Source organism: Chiloscyllium plagiosum, unplaced genomic scaffold, assembly GCF_037043375.1.
Source record: "Chiloscyllium plagiosum isolate Xiang-an unplaced genomic scaffold, Cpla_swu_hap1 HiC_scaffold_31, whole genome shotgun sequence".
NCBI classification, from domain to species: Eukaryota; Metazoa; Chordata; class Chondrichthyes; order Orectolobiformes; family Hemiscylliidae; genus Chiloscyllium; species Chiloscyllium plagiosum.
In genome coordinates, this window is record NW_028270169.1 from 46,996,897 (window position 1) to 47,014,153 (window position 17,257).

At 41.8% G+C, this 17,257-nt stretch overlaps 1 protein-coding gene across 1 annotated transcript in view; it reads left to right on the forward strand.

Annotated features, from left to right (window-relative positions):
* The window catches only part of LOC122564123 (E3 ubiquitin-protein ligase TRIM50-like), a 30,436-nt gene extending 17,643 nt beyond the window's left edge, over window positions 1-12,793 (forward strand). The window contains exons 5-6 of the mRNA XM_043718723.2: window positions 6,443-6,567; window positions 11,710-12,793. Coding sequence (XP_043574658.2) covers window positions 6,443-6,567; window positions 11,710-12,254 — 670 coding nt within the window. The 3' untranslated portion in view covers window positions 12,255-12,793. The remainder of the gene's footprint in view (window positions 1-6,442; window positions 6,568-11,709) is intronic.
* Window positions 12,794-17,257: the final 4,464 nt, after the last annotated feature.

Here is a 17,257-nt window from a genome sequence, read left to right on the forward strand (position 1 = left end):
TCAGGTTTTAATTTCTTGCATTACTAGCAGCTCAAGGGTGGCACAGTGGTTAGCACTGCTGCCTCAAAGCGCCAGAGACCCAGGTTCAATTCCCACCTCAGGCAACTGTCGATGTGGAGTTTGTCCATTCTCCTCCGGATGCTCTGGTTTCCTCCCACAGTCCAAAAATGTGCAGGTTAGGTGAATTGGCCATGCTAAATTGCCCATAATGTTAGGTGTAGGGGTCTGGGTAGGTTGCTCTTCAGAGGGTCGGTGTGGACTTGTTGGGACTAAATGTTATACAGATTTCCACACTGTAAGTAATCTAATCTAAGTAATGACTAGCCGACTTTTTCCTATGCTAGAAGGTTAATAGAATTGAGATGGAGGGTTGGCATTTTTAGGATACAAACTTACAACTAGTGAGTGCCGCAGGGATCAGTGCTGGGGCCACAATTACTTATCAATACAAATTAATGACTTGGATGAGAAAAGTCAATGTACTATAGTGAAGTTTGCAGATAACACAAAAATAGGTGGAAAGGTAACTAGTGAGGCTCATACGGAGAGTCTCCAGGAAGATTTAGAGAAGTTAAGAAGAGGGCAAAAACTTGACAGATGGTACATAATGTGGGAAAATGTGAGGTTATGAGTGTTGGCAGGAAGACTAGAAGAGCTAACTATTATTTAAATAGAGAAAGACTGCAGAAAGCTGCAGAACGGAGGGATTTGGGAGTTTTCATACATAAATAAAAAAGCTCACTTACAAGTTCAGAGGGCAGTAAAGAAGGCAAATGGAAAATTGGCCTGTTTCAGAGGGAATGGAGTATACAAAATAGGGAGGTTTTTACTATAACTGTACGAGGCACTAATCAGAGCACACCAGGAAAATACTATGAATAGTTTTGACTCATTGGAATTCAGAAGAATGAGGGGGGGGGGGGGGTTCTTAATAGAGACGTATAACATTTTGAAGGGAATACATAAGATAAAAGCAGGGAGGTTGTTTCTACTGGCGGGTGACTCTAGAACTATGGAGCATAGCCTCAAAATAAAGGGACGCAGATTTGGGACTGAGTTGTGGAGGAACATCTTCACCAGAAGGATTGTGAATCTGTGGAACTTGCTGTCCAATGAAGTAACTGAGGCTGACTCATTGAATGTTTTTAAGACAAAGATAGATAGATTTTTGAATAGTAAAGGAATTAAAGGTTATGGTGAGTGGACGGATAAGTTGATTTAAGTCCATAAAATAATCAGCCATGATCTTATTGAATGGCGGAGCAGGCTCGATGGGCCAGACGGCCTAGTTCTTATGTTCTTATATTCTCTTTATCTAAGGAAAGATATATATGCACTGGAGGCAGTTTAGAGAAGGTTCATCCGGCTGATCACAGATATGGAGGGACTGTCTTATAAGAAGTTGAGTAGATTGGGACTGGACTCACTGGAGTTTCAAAGAATGAGAAGGGACTTTATTAAAGCATAGAAGATTCTTAGTGGACCTGACATGGTTGATGTGGAAAAGAAGTTTCCTGTTGTGGGAGTCATAGTCATAGAGAAGTACAGCATGGAAACAGACCCTTCGGTCCAACCCGTCCATGCCAACCAGATATCTCAAACAGTCTAGTCCCACCAGCCAGCACTGGCCCATATCCCTTCAAACCCTTCCTATTCATATACCCATCCAAATGCCTTTTAAATGTTGCAATTGTACCAGGCTCCACCACTTCTTCTGGCAGCTCATTCCATACACGTACCACCTTCTGTGTGAAAAAGTTGCCCCTTAGGTCTCTTTTATATCTTTCCCCTTTCACCCTAAACCTATGCCCTCTAGTTCTGGATTTCCCCACTCCAGGGAAAAGACTTTGTCTATTTATCCTTTCCATGCCCCTCATAATTTTGTAAACCTCTATAAGGTCACCCCTCAGCCTCCGGCGCTCCAGGGAAAACAGCCCCAGCCTGTTCAGCCTCTCCCTATAGGTCAAATCCTCCAACCCTGGCAACATCCTTGTAAATCTTTTCTGAACCCTTTCAAGTTTCACAACATCTTCTGGTAAGAAGGAGACCAGAATTGCACGCAATACTCCAACAGTGGCCTAACCAATAGCCTCTACAGCCGCAACATGAGCTCCCAACTCCTGTACTCAATATTCTGACCAATAAAGGAAAGCAATCCAAACACCTTCTTCACTATCCTATCTACCTGTGACTCCACTTTCAAGGAGCTATGAACCTGCACTCCAAGGTCTCTTTGTTCATCAAGCCTCCCTAGGATATAGAGTCGAGGACCAAGGGTCATAATCTTAGAATAAGGGTCGCACGTTGAAGACAGAGTTGGGGAGGAATTTCTTCTTTCGATGTGTGAGTGTGAATCTCTTTGTATTAGTCTCACTCTGTTGTGTTTTACTGCTGATGATTCTTATCATCTCAATGTTTACACATGTCGTAATTCTTTACAGCAAAGGACTGTTGAGGCTGAATCATTAAGTAACTCAAAACTGAAGTTGATAAAGAAATCAAGTGTTATGGGAATAAAGTAAGAGTTGAAGATTATCAGATCAGTCATGATCTCATTCAGTGAAGGAGCTGAATGGTCTGCTTGCTGTCCTATGTCCTATGGATTTTATTGTATACACCAAAGCAGTTTGAAAATTTAGATTAATAACTTTAATTATTATTAACAAGAATAGAAACCTAGAAGTTAGAGGTTGTCAAACAACTGAATTAATGAAACCCCATAGTGAAAAACCATGCAATGTATAGTAAGTGAATGTGTCTGTTTCCTGCTAACAGACTGAGTTATAAGTATCTCTAATGTTTCAGCGCATGTCCTGAGATATCTTATCTTTCAGTTACCAAGATTAAAATAGGTACCTCATGTGTGTGAATGAACACTAGTGGGAGAAATGATTAAATAAGATTATGTGCTAATTTTAAAAGGGGTGACCGCTAGATAGGGGAGGGCATCAAACTCGGAGATTGAAAGCATTTTCTTTAGTGCAATGTGTGTGGGTGCGAATCTCTTTGTGTCAGGCTCACTCGGTTGTGTTACATTGCTCATGATTCTTATCACCTCAGTGTTTACACAAGTCATTATCTAATTCACGATAAGTGTTACTCATGCACTTCAACTGAGTCAAGTGCAAATAAATCAAACAGAGCAAATAGTTTTTCACATAAATAAGATTGTTGCCTCAGTTAATAAATGATTATAGTATTTACTTAGTAATGGGTGGTTATAATTTCCAGTTCAGTGACTTTACTCATATGACTCAGTGCTTTGTGTGCAATACACCCTTGACCACCTACAATAGAGCTGGCTATCCTTTTACACTGTGGGAGGACATGTCATTTTTCTCTTCCTTGTGGGGACTGGTGAACACATTTCAGAAAGAGAAGGGTTCCTACAACATTCCTACTTCATCAAAAAAAATCAAAAGCAATAAATTGATCAATTAAATGCATCATTAATAGAAATGGCCATTAAAAGTACCAAGCAGCAAAACCTAATAATAAAGCTGATTTTTTTTGCCTTTTTGGTTAAGAGGCAGAGATAGAGAGAGGAAGAGTATTTACCAGGAAATTTCTATTTCATATTGATATGAAAGTTTTTCTTTCTTGAGACACTTCAATGAAATTTGGTAAAAAATGATTTTTTTAATATAATGAGTAAGAGCAACCAGCAGCTGATCATTTCCACCCTCAGTGTCGCAGCCGGGCTTGCAGTCTCTTTTGCCCATTTGACTTTCCTTGCCCTCTCATCGTGCTGCAACTCTCATCTCCTTCCCCTCCTCCCCAAGTTAGAGTTTCCCAATCTCCACACTCACTGCCAAGGGTCCAATGCCAGGCTGCTAGCGGCCCTTCCGATCACAGATTAGTTCTCTCCCACTCTTGTTGCTGATTGGCTCAGTCAGGGTGAGACACATACAGAACACATTATAGAAAACCCACCATGCGGAAAGAAACTGCACCAACCTTCCGAAGAGTATCCCACACCCCATCCTTGAATCCTGTCCCCATAACCCTGCATTTCCCATTGCTAACATCCCTGCATACTACGGACAATTTAGAATGGCCATCATCCAGAGGAAACCCACTCAGACACAGGGAGAATGTGTAAACTCCACACAGACACTCACTCAAGGCGGAAATCAAACCCAGATCCCTACCGCTGTGAGGCAATAGTGCTAACCGCTGAGCCATCGTGCTGACCCAGATTGGAGGAATGGCTCCTTGCAAAATCTTACACTTCAACTTACCTGAATTTGAAACACTGGCTTCAAATAAATAAAACAAAAAAATTCTTTAAAAAACTTGCACTTCACATCATCTTGTTTCTTGGTCTGTGCTCCTGCTTGTGTAAGGGTATGTGATGATTAATTATGCAAACCTTATGTCTCTCAGTAAAGCAGACATGGGGCTTTATGAAAAGTTTGTATCTGGCCTGCAGGCCATCGTTGGACACACTCAGTCTAAAGTATGTACAGGAGGACAAATCCATTTTGGTATTTGCAACATGGAAACAGTGTTGAATTTGTTCATTGGTTTAGCCAGAGTTAGAATAGTTTCAGGCATTATATTGTAAAAAGGATGTTAGAGCTACAGGAGAGGTGCAGGATTGATTCATGAGTGCTCAAATTAATATAGAGTCAGTAAAGAACATTTAGGACTTTTTTTCACTTGAACAGAGAAAAGTGGATTCCAAACCAAAATAAATGAACTAACAGCACAAATATAGGTGACAGGTGGGATCTCATAACTATTATGGAGACATTGATGAGGAGATCAAAGCTGGGAACTAAATATTCAGGGGCATGTGACTTCTCAAAATAAAAGCCACAAAGTTAGGGATGGTGGGTTAGCATTGTTGGTACGGGATAGAGTAGATGCATCAGCAAAAATTATGTTGGATTGGAAAATGCAAAATCCATATTGAAGTACGTAAGCAATGAAAAGGTTAAGCAGACCCTGGTAGGTGTAATCAGTAAAGTATTAGGGGAAAAGGCAGGAAAGTGGACTTGAGGATTATACAATCAGCCATGATCTCATTGAATGGCAGAGCAAACTTGATGGGTTGAATGGCCTCCTGATGCTATGTCTTATTGTCTTGAAGATACTTCCTACTCGATCTGTTCAGAGATTTTATTACACATCTCTGGAGCAGGTGGGATTTGAACCTGGGATTCCTTGCTCAGAGATGTTGTCTGAGCCTTTCAACTTAGGATGGACAATTGTTGCCAATTATTGGTAAATTGGTTTGGAATGTGACTGAAAGAATGGAGGGGGCAGTTAGAAGATTTTAAACGTGGATTAATAGAAAATGAATACTCAACCATGAATTGAAACAAAGTTTAGCGTCAATGAAAATTGAATTGACTACACATTTGACAAGACAGTCAATTACATGGGATTTGAATTGATCGATCCAGCAGAGGCAAAAGGGGCTTTTTATCAACATCTGAAGCCACCTTTTAAAGAACAATTGTGGCCAACAATATAGAGATAAAATTAACTGTGTTGAAATGAAACATTTAAGAAACTCATTGTCAGGAGCAAACATTTCTTGCTTAGTATAACACTTTCGGATATAAAGTTTCAATTCAGTCTTTTCTGATAATATGTCTCAGAAGAGCATCCTCAATTTGCACCAATTCCCTCAATCTTCCAGTTTCAAATAGAACAGATCCATCTGTTGAATTGGACTTGTGTCTTGTCAGGCCATGCTGATTTTAATCAAACAAAGAAGATCTGATACAAAAACAGACATTGCTGGAGACCCTTTGAAGGGTCATTGGTCTCAATATGTTAACTCTGTTTCTCGTTCCACAGATGCTGTCAGACCTGCTGTGTTTCTCCAGCAATTTCTGATTTCATTTTCATGCCAATTTCAACTGTACTGAGACTACCCAACATGACCTCACACAGTACCTCACAGACAGCAGGGCAGAAGACATTACTGCTTCATCAAGCTGGCTGGATTTGAATCTAGATCCCAGAAATTAAACCATTGATTGTTCAGCCCATTTCCCCAAAATCTCAGTGATAGATGCTGTATTACTCTATGAATAATTATTTATTTTTTACTTTTCGAAGAAGAACATATATATATCCTTGGTAATCAAAAGATTCATAGAGTAATACAGCATAGAAATAGATCCTTCAGTTCAACTCATCCATGCCAACCAAATTTTCCAAATTAAACCTGTCTCATTTACCTGTATTTGGCTCATATCCCTCTAAACCTTTCCTATTCATGTCCCTGTCCAAATGTCTTTTAAATGCTGTAACTCTACCTGCATCTACCATTTACTCTGGTGGTTCATTTCACATATGAACCAATTTGTGTGTGAAAACATTGCCCTTCAGGTCTGTTTCAAAACTTTTTTGGGAAGGCATGAAACTTCACAAACTTACACGGCTGTATGGCTTTGAGCAATTAATCCATTTATGATTCTTTTAGTTGCAAACTGGTGACACAACCACAGTCCAACAAAGCAATCAGCACCATCTCCTTCAAACCAGGCTTTAGAGATGATGATATCAAACTGACCGTCTGGAAAAAACTGCAAAAGAGGATTTTACCAGGTGGGTTTGAATGGTGAACTCAATATCAGATGAATCGATTTAAGGGATTGTGTGAGCAAGGGGAATTATATAAAAGAATTGTCTCCTCATAGCTAAGTGTGAATAATGGCATTAATGTATGATCCAGGTGAACATGAATAGAGATTGTTACTAAGTATATTTGTTGCTGTTACAGGTAGAACTTATAGATTAAGTTATTTATCAGAAAATATGTTTGTGTTAGTTTATAATCAAAATTATCTCCTGAAAGAATAAGAGAACAAGGTGAAAAGATTAAGTAGTGTTAACATAAATAATGGCTGTATCATTGAATAAGTGCTTCTATACTTAAATATGGAATATGTAATTCACATATCCCTCTGACTCAGACACATAGGGAGTACCTGTAACACAGTGCAAAACATGTCAATTTGGCAAAAGGAGTTATTGCCCATTTAATAATCTCTGTGTCCACAATTTCTTTCATCACTGCTGTGCCAAAATTTAATTCCTGAAAGCAATATGGAAACCTCTTCAGTACTAGGATTACAATGGTTCAGGGAGATGACTCAGATTCTTGGGCTGGAGAAAAATAAGTCTCTCTTTGCCATTGTCAGCCCTATCCCAAAGCAAATTTAACCGAAAGGATATTTAAGAGAGAGATGAGGAGGAATTTCTTTCTCAGAGTGCAGTGAATCTGTGGAATTCTTTATCAGAGAGGGCTATGCAGACTGCATCGTGATTTTAATCAGGGGAAGGGTAAGGGGATTAAGGGTCACAGGAAAAGCCAGGAAGGTGGAATTGAGGATTATCAGATTAGCCATGATGTCACTGAATTGCAAAACAGACTCAGTGGGCTGAATAACCTACTTCTACTCCTGTTTGCTTTTGGTCTTTTAAATGAAAAAAAACAGAACACCACATTGTGTATCTGTATATGGACTTGTGCAGTGCTGTTGAATAGGAAGGCAAAACACAAATTGAACCTGCTTAAATTTAGCCACTACCATCCAGACATTTTAAGGGGTGTGTCTCTAAGATGTTGCAATCTACATAGTTGTTGTAACAGTAACTGAACTAACCAGATCCGTTCGGAATTGAGAACAGCTTCACTTCACTCTCTTTTGCTTACTTAGAACTGGCATGTTCCAAACTCATTCCAAAATTGAGTCAGCACAAAGAGGTTTTAATGATATGAATGTGTATTTTATTTTACCTAGATGAATACTGAAGTCCTGATGAGTTTCCCTCTCCTCTCAGAGTCCCCAGTGGGAACTGGAATTTAGACAGTTTCTCATGTCTGGTAGGATGGTGATAGAGTAGGACCTCTAAGCCTGTCCACTTCATTATTCTTTTTGTTTCTTTTTTTCTCTCTTTTCTCATTTTTTTTCTCTTTGTCTCTTTGGTTTCTCTTACTTCTTGCTGAAGCGCTCGGTCGAAGTGATGGCATCAACGGACTCAACCAGGCCCAACAGCACGGACTCAAGGCGATAGTGTCAGATGGGTTCACTGCAGCTTCTGCATTAATGAGGCAATAATGGCTGCTGTGGCAGAGGTGGGTTTGGGTTCTCAGCGATGTCTGCATCCAGCGCAGTTGCATCGAGGTGGCAGTAGAAGCGAATTTGGGCGTACACCACAATCCTACAGCAAGACCCAGCGCCATTGGTGGCGTCTGCTTTGGCGAGGTCCATCAAGGACACGTATTGGTGTCGGTGGAGGCAAGATGGCGCCAAAGTGTGGCGACGTTCATTTGAGTGATGGCAGCTCCACAAAGGCAACTTCTATCTGGCCACCAGGCCCGTGGTCTACGACAGAGACTGAACAAGAAGAACTGTAAAGTTGAACATTCGTTATTTCTTCATTTTCTGCCTTTATATTCTATGTTTTGGTTTATTTTTCTGTGTTTTCAGATGTCACCGGAGAGTGGTGACACTATACAACACTTTTCACTGTATTTTGTAACAAAATATACGTGAGAATAAATAATTAAAGTCAATAAATATATCAAATCAAATCAAATGTTTCCCTTCCCTGACTTGGGGAATTCCAGATACATTCTCCATATGCTTGGTCATCCTTCTGAAGAAAATAAGGTAGCAGTTATGAGTATAACAGCAGGTTGTAGGTTAGTAAGCACTACAAAATCCCAGTGGAATAGGGGTGAAGACTTGACATTATGTTTAGTTTTGGATTAGTGGTGCTGGAAAAGCACAGCAATTCAGGCAGCATCCGAGAAGCAGTAAAATCGACGTTTCGGGCAAAAGCCCTTCATCAGGAATAAAGGCAGAGAGCCTGAAGCGAAGGCTTTTGCCCGAAAAGTCAATTTTACTGCTCCTCGGATGCTGCCTGAACTGCTGTGCTTTTCCAGCACCACTAACCCAGAATCTGGTTTCCAGCATCTGTTGACATTGTTTTTATCATTATGTTTAGTTTTCTAGCTCTTCCAACAATCTCAATGCCAATCAGAAGAAAGGAATCAGAATTATTGACTCTATGACACCCCATCCACTCTCTTCAATACTGACACACTGTGACTGCTGTGTGTATCATTTACAGAATATATGAAGCAACTTACCAAAATCCATTTGATAGCACATCCCACCTGTGGCTTCCACCACTTAGAAGGCTAAGGGCAGCAAGTCCAAGTGAACACCATCACATCCACATTCCCCTTCAAAACATGTATCAACCTGATGTGGAAATCTATTGCAATCCACCCATTAACTGTTGTGTCTATTTTGTCTTATTCTCTTGTGGTTTGAGGCAGCATCTATTGCCCATCCCTCATTGACTTTGAGAAGGTGGTGCTGAGCTGCTTTCTCGAACTGCTGTAGTCTGTGTGCTTTAGGTAGATCCACAATGTTGTTAGTAAAAGAGTCCCAGCATTTCGACTAAGCAACAAGTGAAAGAATGGTGATATATTTCCAAGTCAGAATGTCTTGGAGAGGAACTTGAAGATGGTGGTATTCCAATGTATATGCTGCCCTTGTCCTTCTAGATGGAAGTGGTTGTGAATTTTGAAGGTGCTGTCTAAGGACCTTTGGTGAATTTCTGCAGCACATCTTGCAAATAGTATCTTGGAACCTAAGAACGTTCTCATAACAGCATTGAAGATGGCCTGTCATAACATGATCTAATAGGAACAAGAATAGACCATAGGCTGCTTGAGCATGCTCCAGCATTCAACATTGCGTGCAATTCTGGTCTCCTTCCTATTGGAAAGATGTTGTGAAACTTGAAAGGGTTCAGAAAAGATTTACAAGGATGTTGCCAGGGTTGGAGGATTTGAGCTATAGGGAGAGGCTGAACAGACTGGGGCTGATTTCCCTGGAGCGTCGGAGGCTGAGGGGTGACTTTATAGAGGCTTACAACATTATGAGGGGCATGGATAGGATAAATAGACAAAGTCTTTTCCCTGGGGTCGGGGAGTCCAGAACTAGAGGGCATAGGTTTAGGGTGAGAGTGGAAAGATATAAAAGAGACCTAAGGGGCAACTTTTTCACGCAGTGGGTGGTACGTGTATGGAATGAGCAGCCAGAGGATGTGGTGGAGGCTGGTACAATTGCAATATTTAAGAGGCAATTGGATAGGTTTGTGAATAGGAAGAGTTTGGAGGGATATGGGCCTGGTGCTGGCTGGTGGGACTAGATTGGGTTGGGATATCTGGTCGGCCTGGACGGCTTGTACTGAAGGGTCTGTTTCCATGCTGTACATCTCTATGACTCTATATCAAGTCTGATATTCTGCCTCAGTTTCATGTTGCCCATATCCTGTGATTTATTGGAGTTTGAAATATCCATCTATCCCAGCCCTAATTATGCTGTTGATGCAGCAGCAGTTACACCCTGGGCAGACAATCCCAAAGGTTCACAGCACTCTTGCGTGAAGTTTTTTTTCTCCTCAACTGATCAACTTCTTATGCTGAACATTCTGTCCTCATGTTCTAGATTTCCCAGATATAAGAAACAACCTCTCTGTGTCTGCCCTTTCAGAATCCTGTATGTTCTGTTGCAAGATGCTCCAGCTAAAGCTCATCCGCTCTTCTTTTCTTTCTCTTCTCTTTTCCTTCCTTGTACTGTTTCTCTTTTCTTCTTATTTTCTTCGCTTTGACTCCTGGCCTTTAGCGATTGATGATTGTCGGACTCCAGCAAGCATCAATTCCTGGCCTGGCGCTGCGGCCTCTCGTACCAGTCCCGCAACCTGATGCAATGGTCTCCTGGCCTCCTGTAGCAGCCTCCTGGCTTTCCACAGTGGCCTCCCACCATGTCATGGCATCCCGCAGCGGCTTCCCAGTGTTGGCATGGCGACTTTCTGACCTGGTGTAGTGGCCATGCGGCATGGCATGGCGACCTCCTAGCCTGCACATTGGCTACCCATCGCAGCTTTCCAGCATGGCGACCTTCTGGCCTCCCATAGCCGTCTCCCAATGTGGTGTGTCACTGGCACGGTGTGGAGCCAGGGCCCAGTGCAGACTGGAAGCTAAGTGCCAGCGTGGCCTGCTGTACTGTAGTCTTTTCTGTAACACTGGACATTTTATTTCTGTAATAAATCTTGTAACAAAAGAAGGTTGTGCCGAGGTATTTTGCATCTAAGTTGGTGCTGTAATTGGTGACATAGAAACTTCTGTTGAATGAGATCACCTCTCATTCTTCTAAACTCTAGAGAGTACAGTTCCAATTTATGCAGCCTGACATAACTGAACAACCAGTCTTTGTTGTAATGTCTTCAATGCAAGTAAAACCTTCCTTAAGTGGAGACCAAAACAGCACAAAATATTACAGCTGTGGTCGCAACAAAGCCATGTACACTGTACCAAGGCCTCTTTATTCTGGAACTTCAAGCCTCTTGTAATAATAGCCAATGTGATATTTGCATTCCTAATTTCTGCAGCAGTTCAAGAGAATGACCCCCCACCCAACCACCATCTCAAGTGTGACTAGGATGGGAATAAATGGTGGTCTTGCCAGCTGTATTTCAAAAATTAATTTTTAAAATTAGACAATTGGTCTGCATCTACCTCAGTGTAGCATCTTCAGTGAGATGGGTATTGTTGTGTGATATTTACAGTAAAGTGTAAATCGATAAAATGCAATCTAGAATTGCATATTTATCTCCAGGCTAGACCTTTTCCCCATGTAGAATGTTTTTTCTATTTTTTTTCAGACCCAGAGGAATTAAAATTGGATCCCAGCACTGCGCACCCACTTCTAATCATAACCAATGGAAGCACCAGGGTAGAATGTGGAACATACCTCAAGCGCTTGTCATTAGTACAGGAACGATTTGACTACAATACCTGCATCCTCGCCAACAAAGGCTTTTCCTCAGGCAAGCACTACTGGCAAGTGATTGTCAACGAGAAGATGAAGTGGCGTCTTGGTGTCATCAAAGGAACTACAGGCCGCAAAGGAAAGCTGAATAAGACTCCCGAGAATGGAGTCTGGATGATCGGAGTGAAGGAAGGAAAGATTTATGAGGCATACAAGAATCCCAAAGTCCAACTTACACTCTTTGTGAGGCCACGGAAGATTGGCATCTTCCTGGATTATGAAGGAAAGCGTCTCTCCTTCTACAATGTGGATAATCCTGATGAGCTGAGCTTGATCTATACGTTCGATGCAGACTTTCAAGGGAAGATTTATCCAATTTTTGACCTTTGTTGCATGGACAGAAGTGACTTAGCCCCTATCACACTTTGTCGTGTATAAACAATCCCAACCTCACAGCAAGGTGCATCATGGGTCGCATGTAACTTTATGATAAAAATTATTTTTAATCAACTCTAGGGCAGGTTGGACTTGAACTCAGACTTTCGAGCTCAGAGGCAGTGATCCTGGATACTCTGAACTTTCTTTATGATAACATGACAGCTGCTTTCATGTCATAGTTACTGCTACCTGATTTTGTCACGTCGCGCCCAATGAAAGGCAGTATTTAATTCTTGAGAGCCTCCTTTTCAAACTATTAGCACAGTTGCTATGTTTAACTGTAAACTGATCTATGTTTTATTGGGCCTGTACCTTTAAGTTTACTGATCTGTGTGGGGTGATTGTAATAAAGTGTTCAAAAGCTCAGAGAATGCTAGTGACAAAGAGAACAAATAACTGTTGGCAAATTTCTCCCTTAAGGTAAAAAGAACTAAGAAGGTTTTGGTTTTCTATTTTTCAGATTGTTTCAATTTGTAACAAAGAATTGTTTGTATCACTAAGACTGTTTTCTGTTTTTAATTAAATCTGGATGTAACGTGTTTGGTGACAAGAATGTGACAGAAATGCTTGGTTGCAACACATTTATGATACATTATAGAAGCCTATAAAGATAACATAAAATCTTACCGCACAGAAAGAGCACATTAGCCCATTTTACTTGTGCTGATTCCTTGAAAGAGCTTTCCAATTTGTCCCAATTTCCTACCTTCTCCCTATAAACTTACAATTTTCTCCCCTACAGGTATATCCAGTTTGCAGAGGGCTCTTATGGTGCAGTGGTAGTGTAACCTACCTTTGGGCTTAGGTTCAAGTCCCGTCAGCTCCAGAAGTATGTAATAACAAGTCTGAACAGCTTGATCAGAAATGTCGATATTCAATTTACATTTGAAAATTATTATTAAATATGTTCCACTGCTCTTTCAAGAGCACATTCTCGATCAGTATCGAAGGCAAAAATATTTATTTGTATACAGGCTTACACTTTTGCTGAACAATGTCCTTCCAGTCTGCTGTACAAAGCACATAGAACCTTTATGAAAAATTGTAATAATTTAGAAGAGCACCAAAGATTCTTAAACTGCTACTCTACTGCCTTATAAAGGCAAGTAACAAAAAAAATTAATAAAATGAATGACTGCAAGTATAATTGAACTACAATAGCACTTTGTACTGTTTTAACCTGTTGTACTCTTCAGAACACACAATGCAGATTAGTGACTCGTGGGGAAATAGAACACTCATAACTTTGTTCGGAATAGAATGCACTGTAAAAATATTGGCATCATTTAATTAACAGGCCAGCCATGTGTGGCAGTCTAATTCAAGATGGTGGACAGCCTCCCAAAGCAGGAAACCCCAGTGGGAGAGCCTGGAGCACTGGATGGATGGCACCCCCATTGCAAGAGGTTCACGCAGCTGTGACAGGAAGGAAACCACAAGGAAGCATCACAATGGAGGTGATGAGTTCGCTCAATTTAATACTTGAGAAAACACCATGCACACAGCTCGTAGGGTCATGGGAACAATTGTAACCAAGGCTGTGGCCTTTGCATTTTTCTGATAGACTCATGATTTCAGTGACAAAGGGCTGGGCCTGCCTCTGGGAAGATGACTCCAAGAAGCTGCCAACATCCAGACCAAGCAGGGAAGATCACCTGGCGATGGTGTCAGCAACTTGCCCCAAACTTCATTTATCTGGTGGGCAGGTAGCCATTGCCCATACTTAGTCAATAGACAATAGGTGCAGGAGTAAGCCATTCAGCCCTTCGAGCCTGCACCGCCATTCAATATGATCATGGCTGATCATTCCTAATCAGTATCCTCTTCCTGCCTTATCTCCATAACCCTTGATTCCACTATCTTTGAGAGCTCTATCTAACTCTTTCTTAAATGAATCCAGAGACTGGGCCTCCACTGCCCTCTGGGGCAGAGCATTCCACACAGCCACCAGTCTCTGGGTGAAGAAGTTTTTCCTCATCTCTGTCCTAAATGGTCTACCCCGTATTTTTAAGTTGTGTCCTCTGGTTCGGCACTCACCCATCAGCGGAAACATGTTTCCTGCTGTCAGAGTGTCCAATCCTTTCATAATCTTATATGTCTCAATCAGATCCCCTCTCAGTCTTCTAAACTCAAGGGTATACAAGCCCAGTCGCTTCAGTCTTTCAGTGTAAGGTAATCCCGCCATTCCAGGAATTGACCTCGTGAACGTACGCTGCACTCCCTCAATAGCCAGAATGTCTTTCCTCAAATTTGGAGACCAGAACTGCACACAGTACTCCAGGTGTGGTCTCACCAGGGCCCTGTACAGCTGCAGAAGCACCTCTTTGCTTCTATACTCAATTCCTCTTTTATGAAGGCCAGCATGCTATTAGCCTTCTTCACTACCTGCTGTACCTGCATGCTGGCCTTCATTGACTGGTGTGCAAGAACACCCAGATCTCTCTGTACTGCCCCTTTACCTTGAGGTAGTAATCTGCCTTCCTGTTCTTGCCACCAAAGTGGATAACCATACATTTATCCACGTTAAACTGCATCTGCCATGCATCTGCCCACTCACCTAACTTGTCTAGGTCACCCTGTAATCTCCTAACATCCTCATCACATTTCACCCTGCCACCCAGCTTTGTATCATCAGCAAATTTGCTAATGTTATTGCTGATACCATCTTCTATATCATTAACATATTGTAAAAAGCTGCGGTCCCAGCACGGATCCCTGCAGTACCCCACTGGTCACTGCCTGCCATTCTGAAATGGAGCCGTTTATCACTACCCTTTGTTTCCTATCAGCCAGCCAATTTTCAATCCAATCTAGTACTTTGCCCCCAATACCATGCGCCCTAAGTTTACTCACTAACATCCTGTGTGGGACTTTATCAAAAGCTTTCTGAAAGTCCATGTACACTACATCTACTGGATCTCCCTCGTCCATCTTCAGAGTTACATCCTCAAAAAATGCAAGAAGATTAGTCAAGCATGATTTCCCCTTCATAAATCCATGCTGACTCTGTCCTATCCTGTTACTACTATCCAGATGTTCCGTAATTTCATCCTTTATAATAGACTCCAGCATCTTTCCCACTACTGAGGTCAGACTAACTGGTCTATAATTTCCTGCTTTCTCTCTCCCACTTTTCTTAAAAAGTGGTATAACATTAGCCACTCTCCAATCCTCTGGAACCGACCCCGAATCTATCGAACTCTGGAAAATAATCACCAACGCACCCACGATTTCCCGAGCCACCTCCTTCAGTACCCTGGGATGCAGACCATCATGCCCCGGAGACTTATCAAACTTCAGACCTAACAGTCTCTCCAACACCAAATCCTGGCAAATATAAATTCCCTTAAGTTCAGGTCCTTCAGCCACTGTTACCTCAGGGAGATTGCTTGTGTCTTCCCCAGTGAACACAGATCTGAAGTAGCCATTTAATTCCTCTGCCATTTCTTTGTTCCCCGTAATATATTCCCCTGTTTCTGTCTTCAAGGGCCCAATTTTAGTCCTAACCATTTTTTTGCCCTGCACATACCTAAAAAAGCTTTTACTATCCTCCTTTATATTATTGGCCAGTTTACCTTCGTACCTCATTTTTCCTCTGCGTATTTCCTTCTTAGTAATCCTCTGTTGCTCTTTAAAAGCTTCCCAGTCCTCAGTTTTCCCACTTATCTTTGCTATGTTATATTTTTCTCTTTTAACTTTATATGTTTGTTAACTTCCCTCGTCAGCCACAGCCGCCCATGCCTCCTCCTGGGATCTTTCTTCCTTTTAGGAATGAACTGATCCTGCAACTTCTGCATTATACACAGAAATATCCGCCATTGTTCCTCCACGGTCATCCCTGCTAAAGTATTGCACCATTGAACTTTGGCCAGCTCCTCCCTCATAGCTCCATAGTTCCCTTTATTCAACAGAAGTACTGTCACTTCCGACTGTACCCTCTCCCTCTCAAATTGCAGATTGAAGCTTAATGTATTATGGTCACTACTTCCCAATGGCTCCTTCACTTCGAGGTCTCTGACCAATTCTGGTTCGTTACACAATACCAGATCCAGAATTGCCTTCTCCTTGATCGGCTCCAGCACCAGCTGCTCTAAGAATCCATCTCTGAGGCACTCCACAAAGTCTCTTTCTTGAGGTCCAATACCATCCTGATTCTCCCAGTCTACCTGCATGTTAAAATCCCCCATAACAGCTGTAGTAACATCTTTGCGACAGGCCAATTTCAGCTCCTGATTCAACTTACATCCGACATCCAGACTACTGTTTGGGGGCCTGTAGATGATTCCCAAGAGGGTCTTTTTACCCTTAGTATTTCGCAGCTCTATCCACACTGACTCTACATCCCCTGACTCTAGGTCCCCCCGCGCAAGGGCCTGAATATCCTCCCTTACCAACAAGGCCACCACACCTCCTCTGCCCGTCAGTCTGTCCTTATGATAGCACGTGTAGCCTTGAATATTCATTTCCCAGACCCTGTCCACTTGAAGCCACGTCTCAGTTATTCCCACAATATCGTATCTGCCAATTTCCAAAAGGGCCTCAAGCTCATCCATCTTATGTCTAATGCTTCGTGCATTCATGTATAGTATTTTTAATTTGTTACTGCTCTCACCCTTCCCATCAACCCCTATTTCACTCAACCTTACAGCATGATCCCTTTCCGAGTTTTCTGCCTCATTGATACAGTTGTCTTTCTTGACTTCTCTTGTTCTAACTTTACCTCCAATTTCCTTTTTAAACATCCAGTTTGTCCCCTCCCCCCCGCTACTTAGTTTAAATGTAGCGGTGTTGCAGTAGAAAACCTGCCTGCCAGAATGCTGGTCCCTAACCTATTAAGGTGCAAACCGTCTCTTGTAGAATTTATGCTTACCACAAAATATACCCCAGTGATCCAAGAACTTAAATCCTTGCTTCCTGCACCAGTTCCCCAACCACTTACCGCACTTCATGCAGAATCATGAGGAAGCATTAGTGAATTAGGTGGCTAACCTGATCTATAAGGT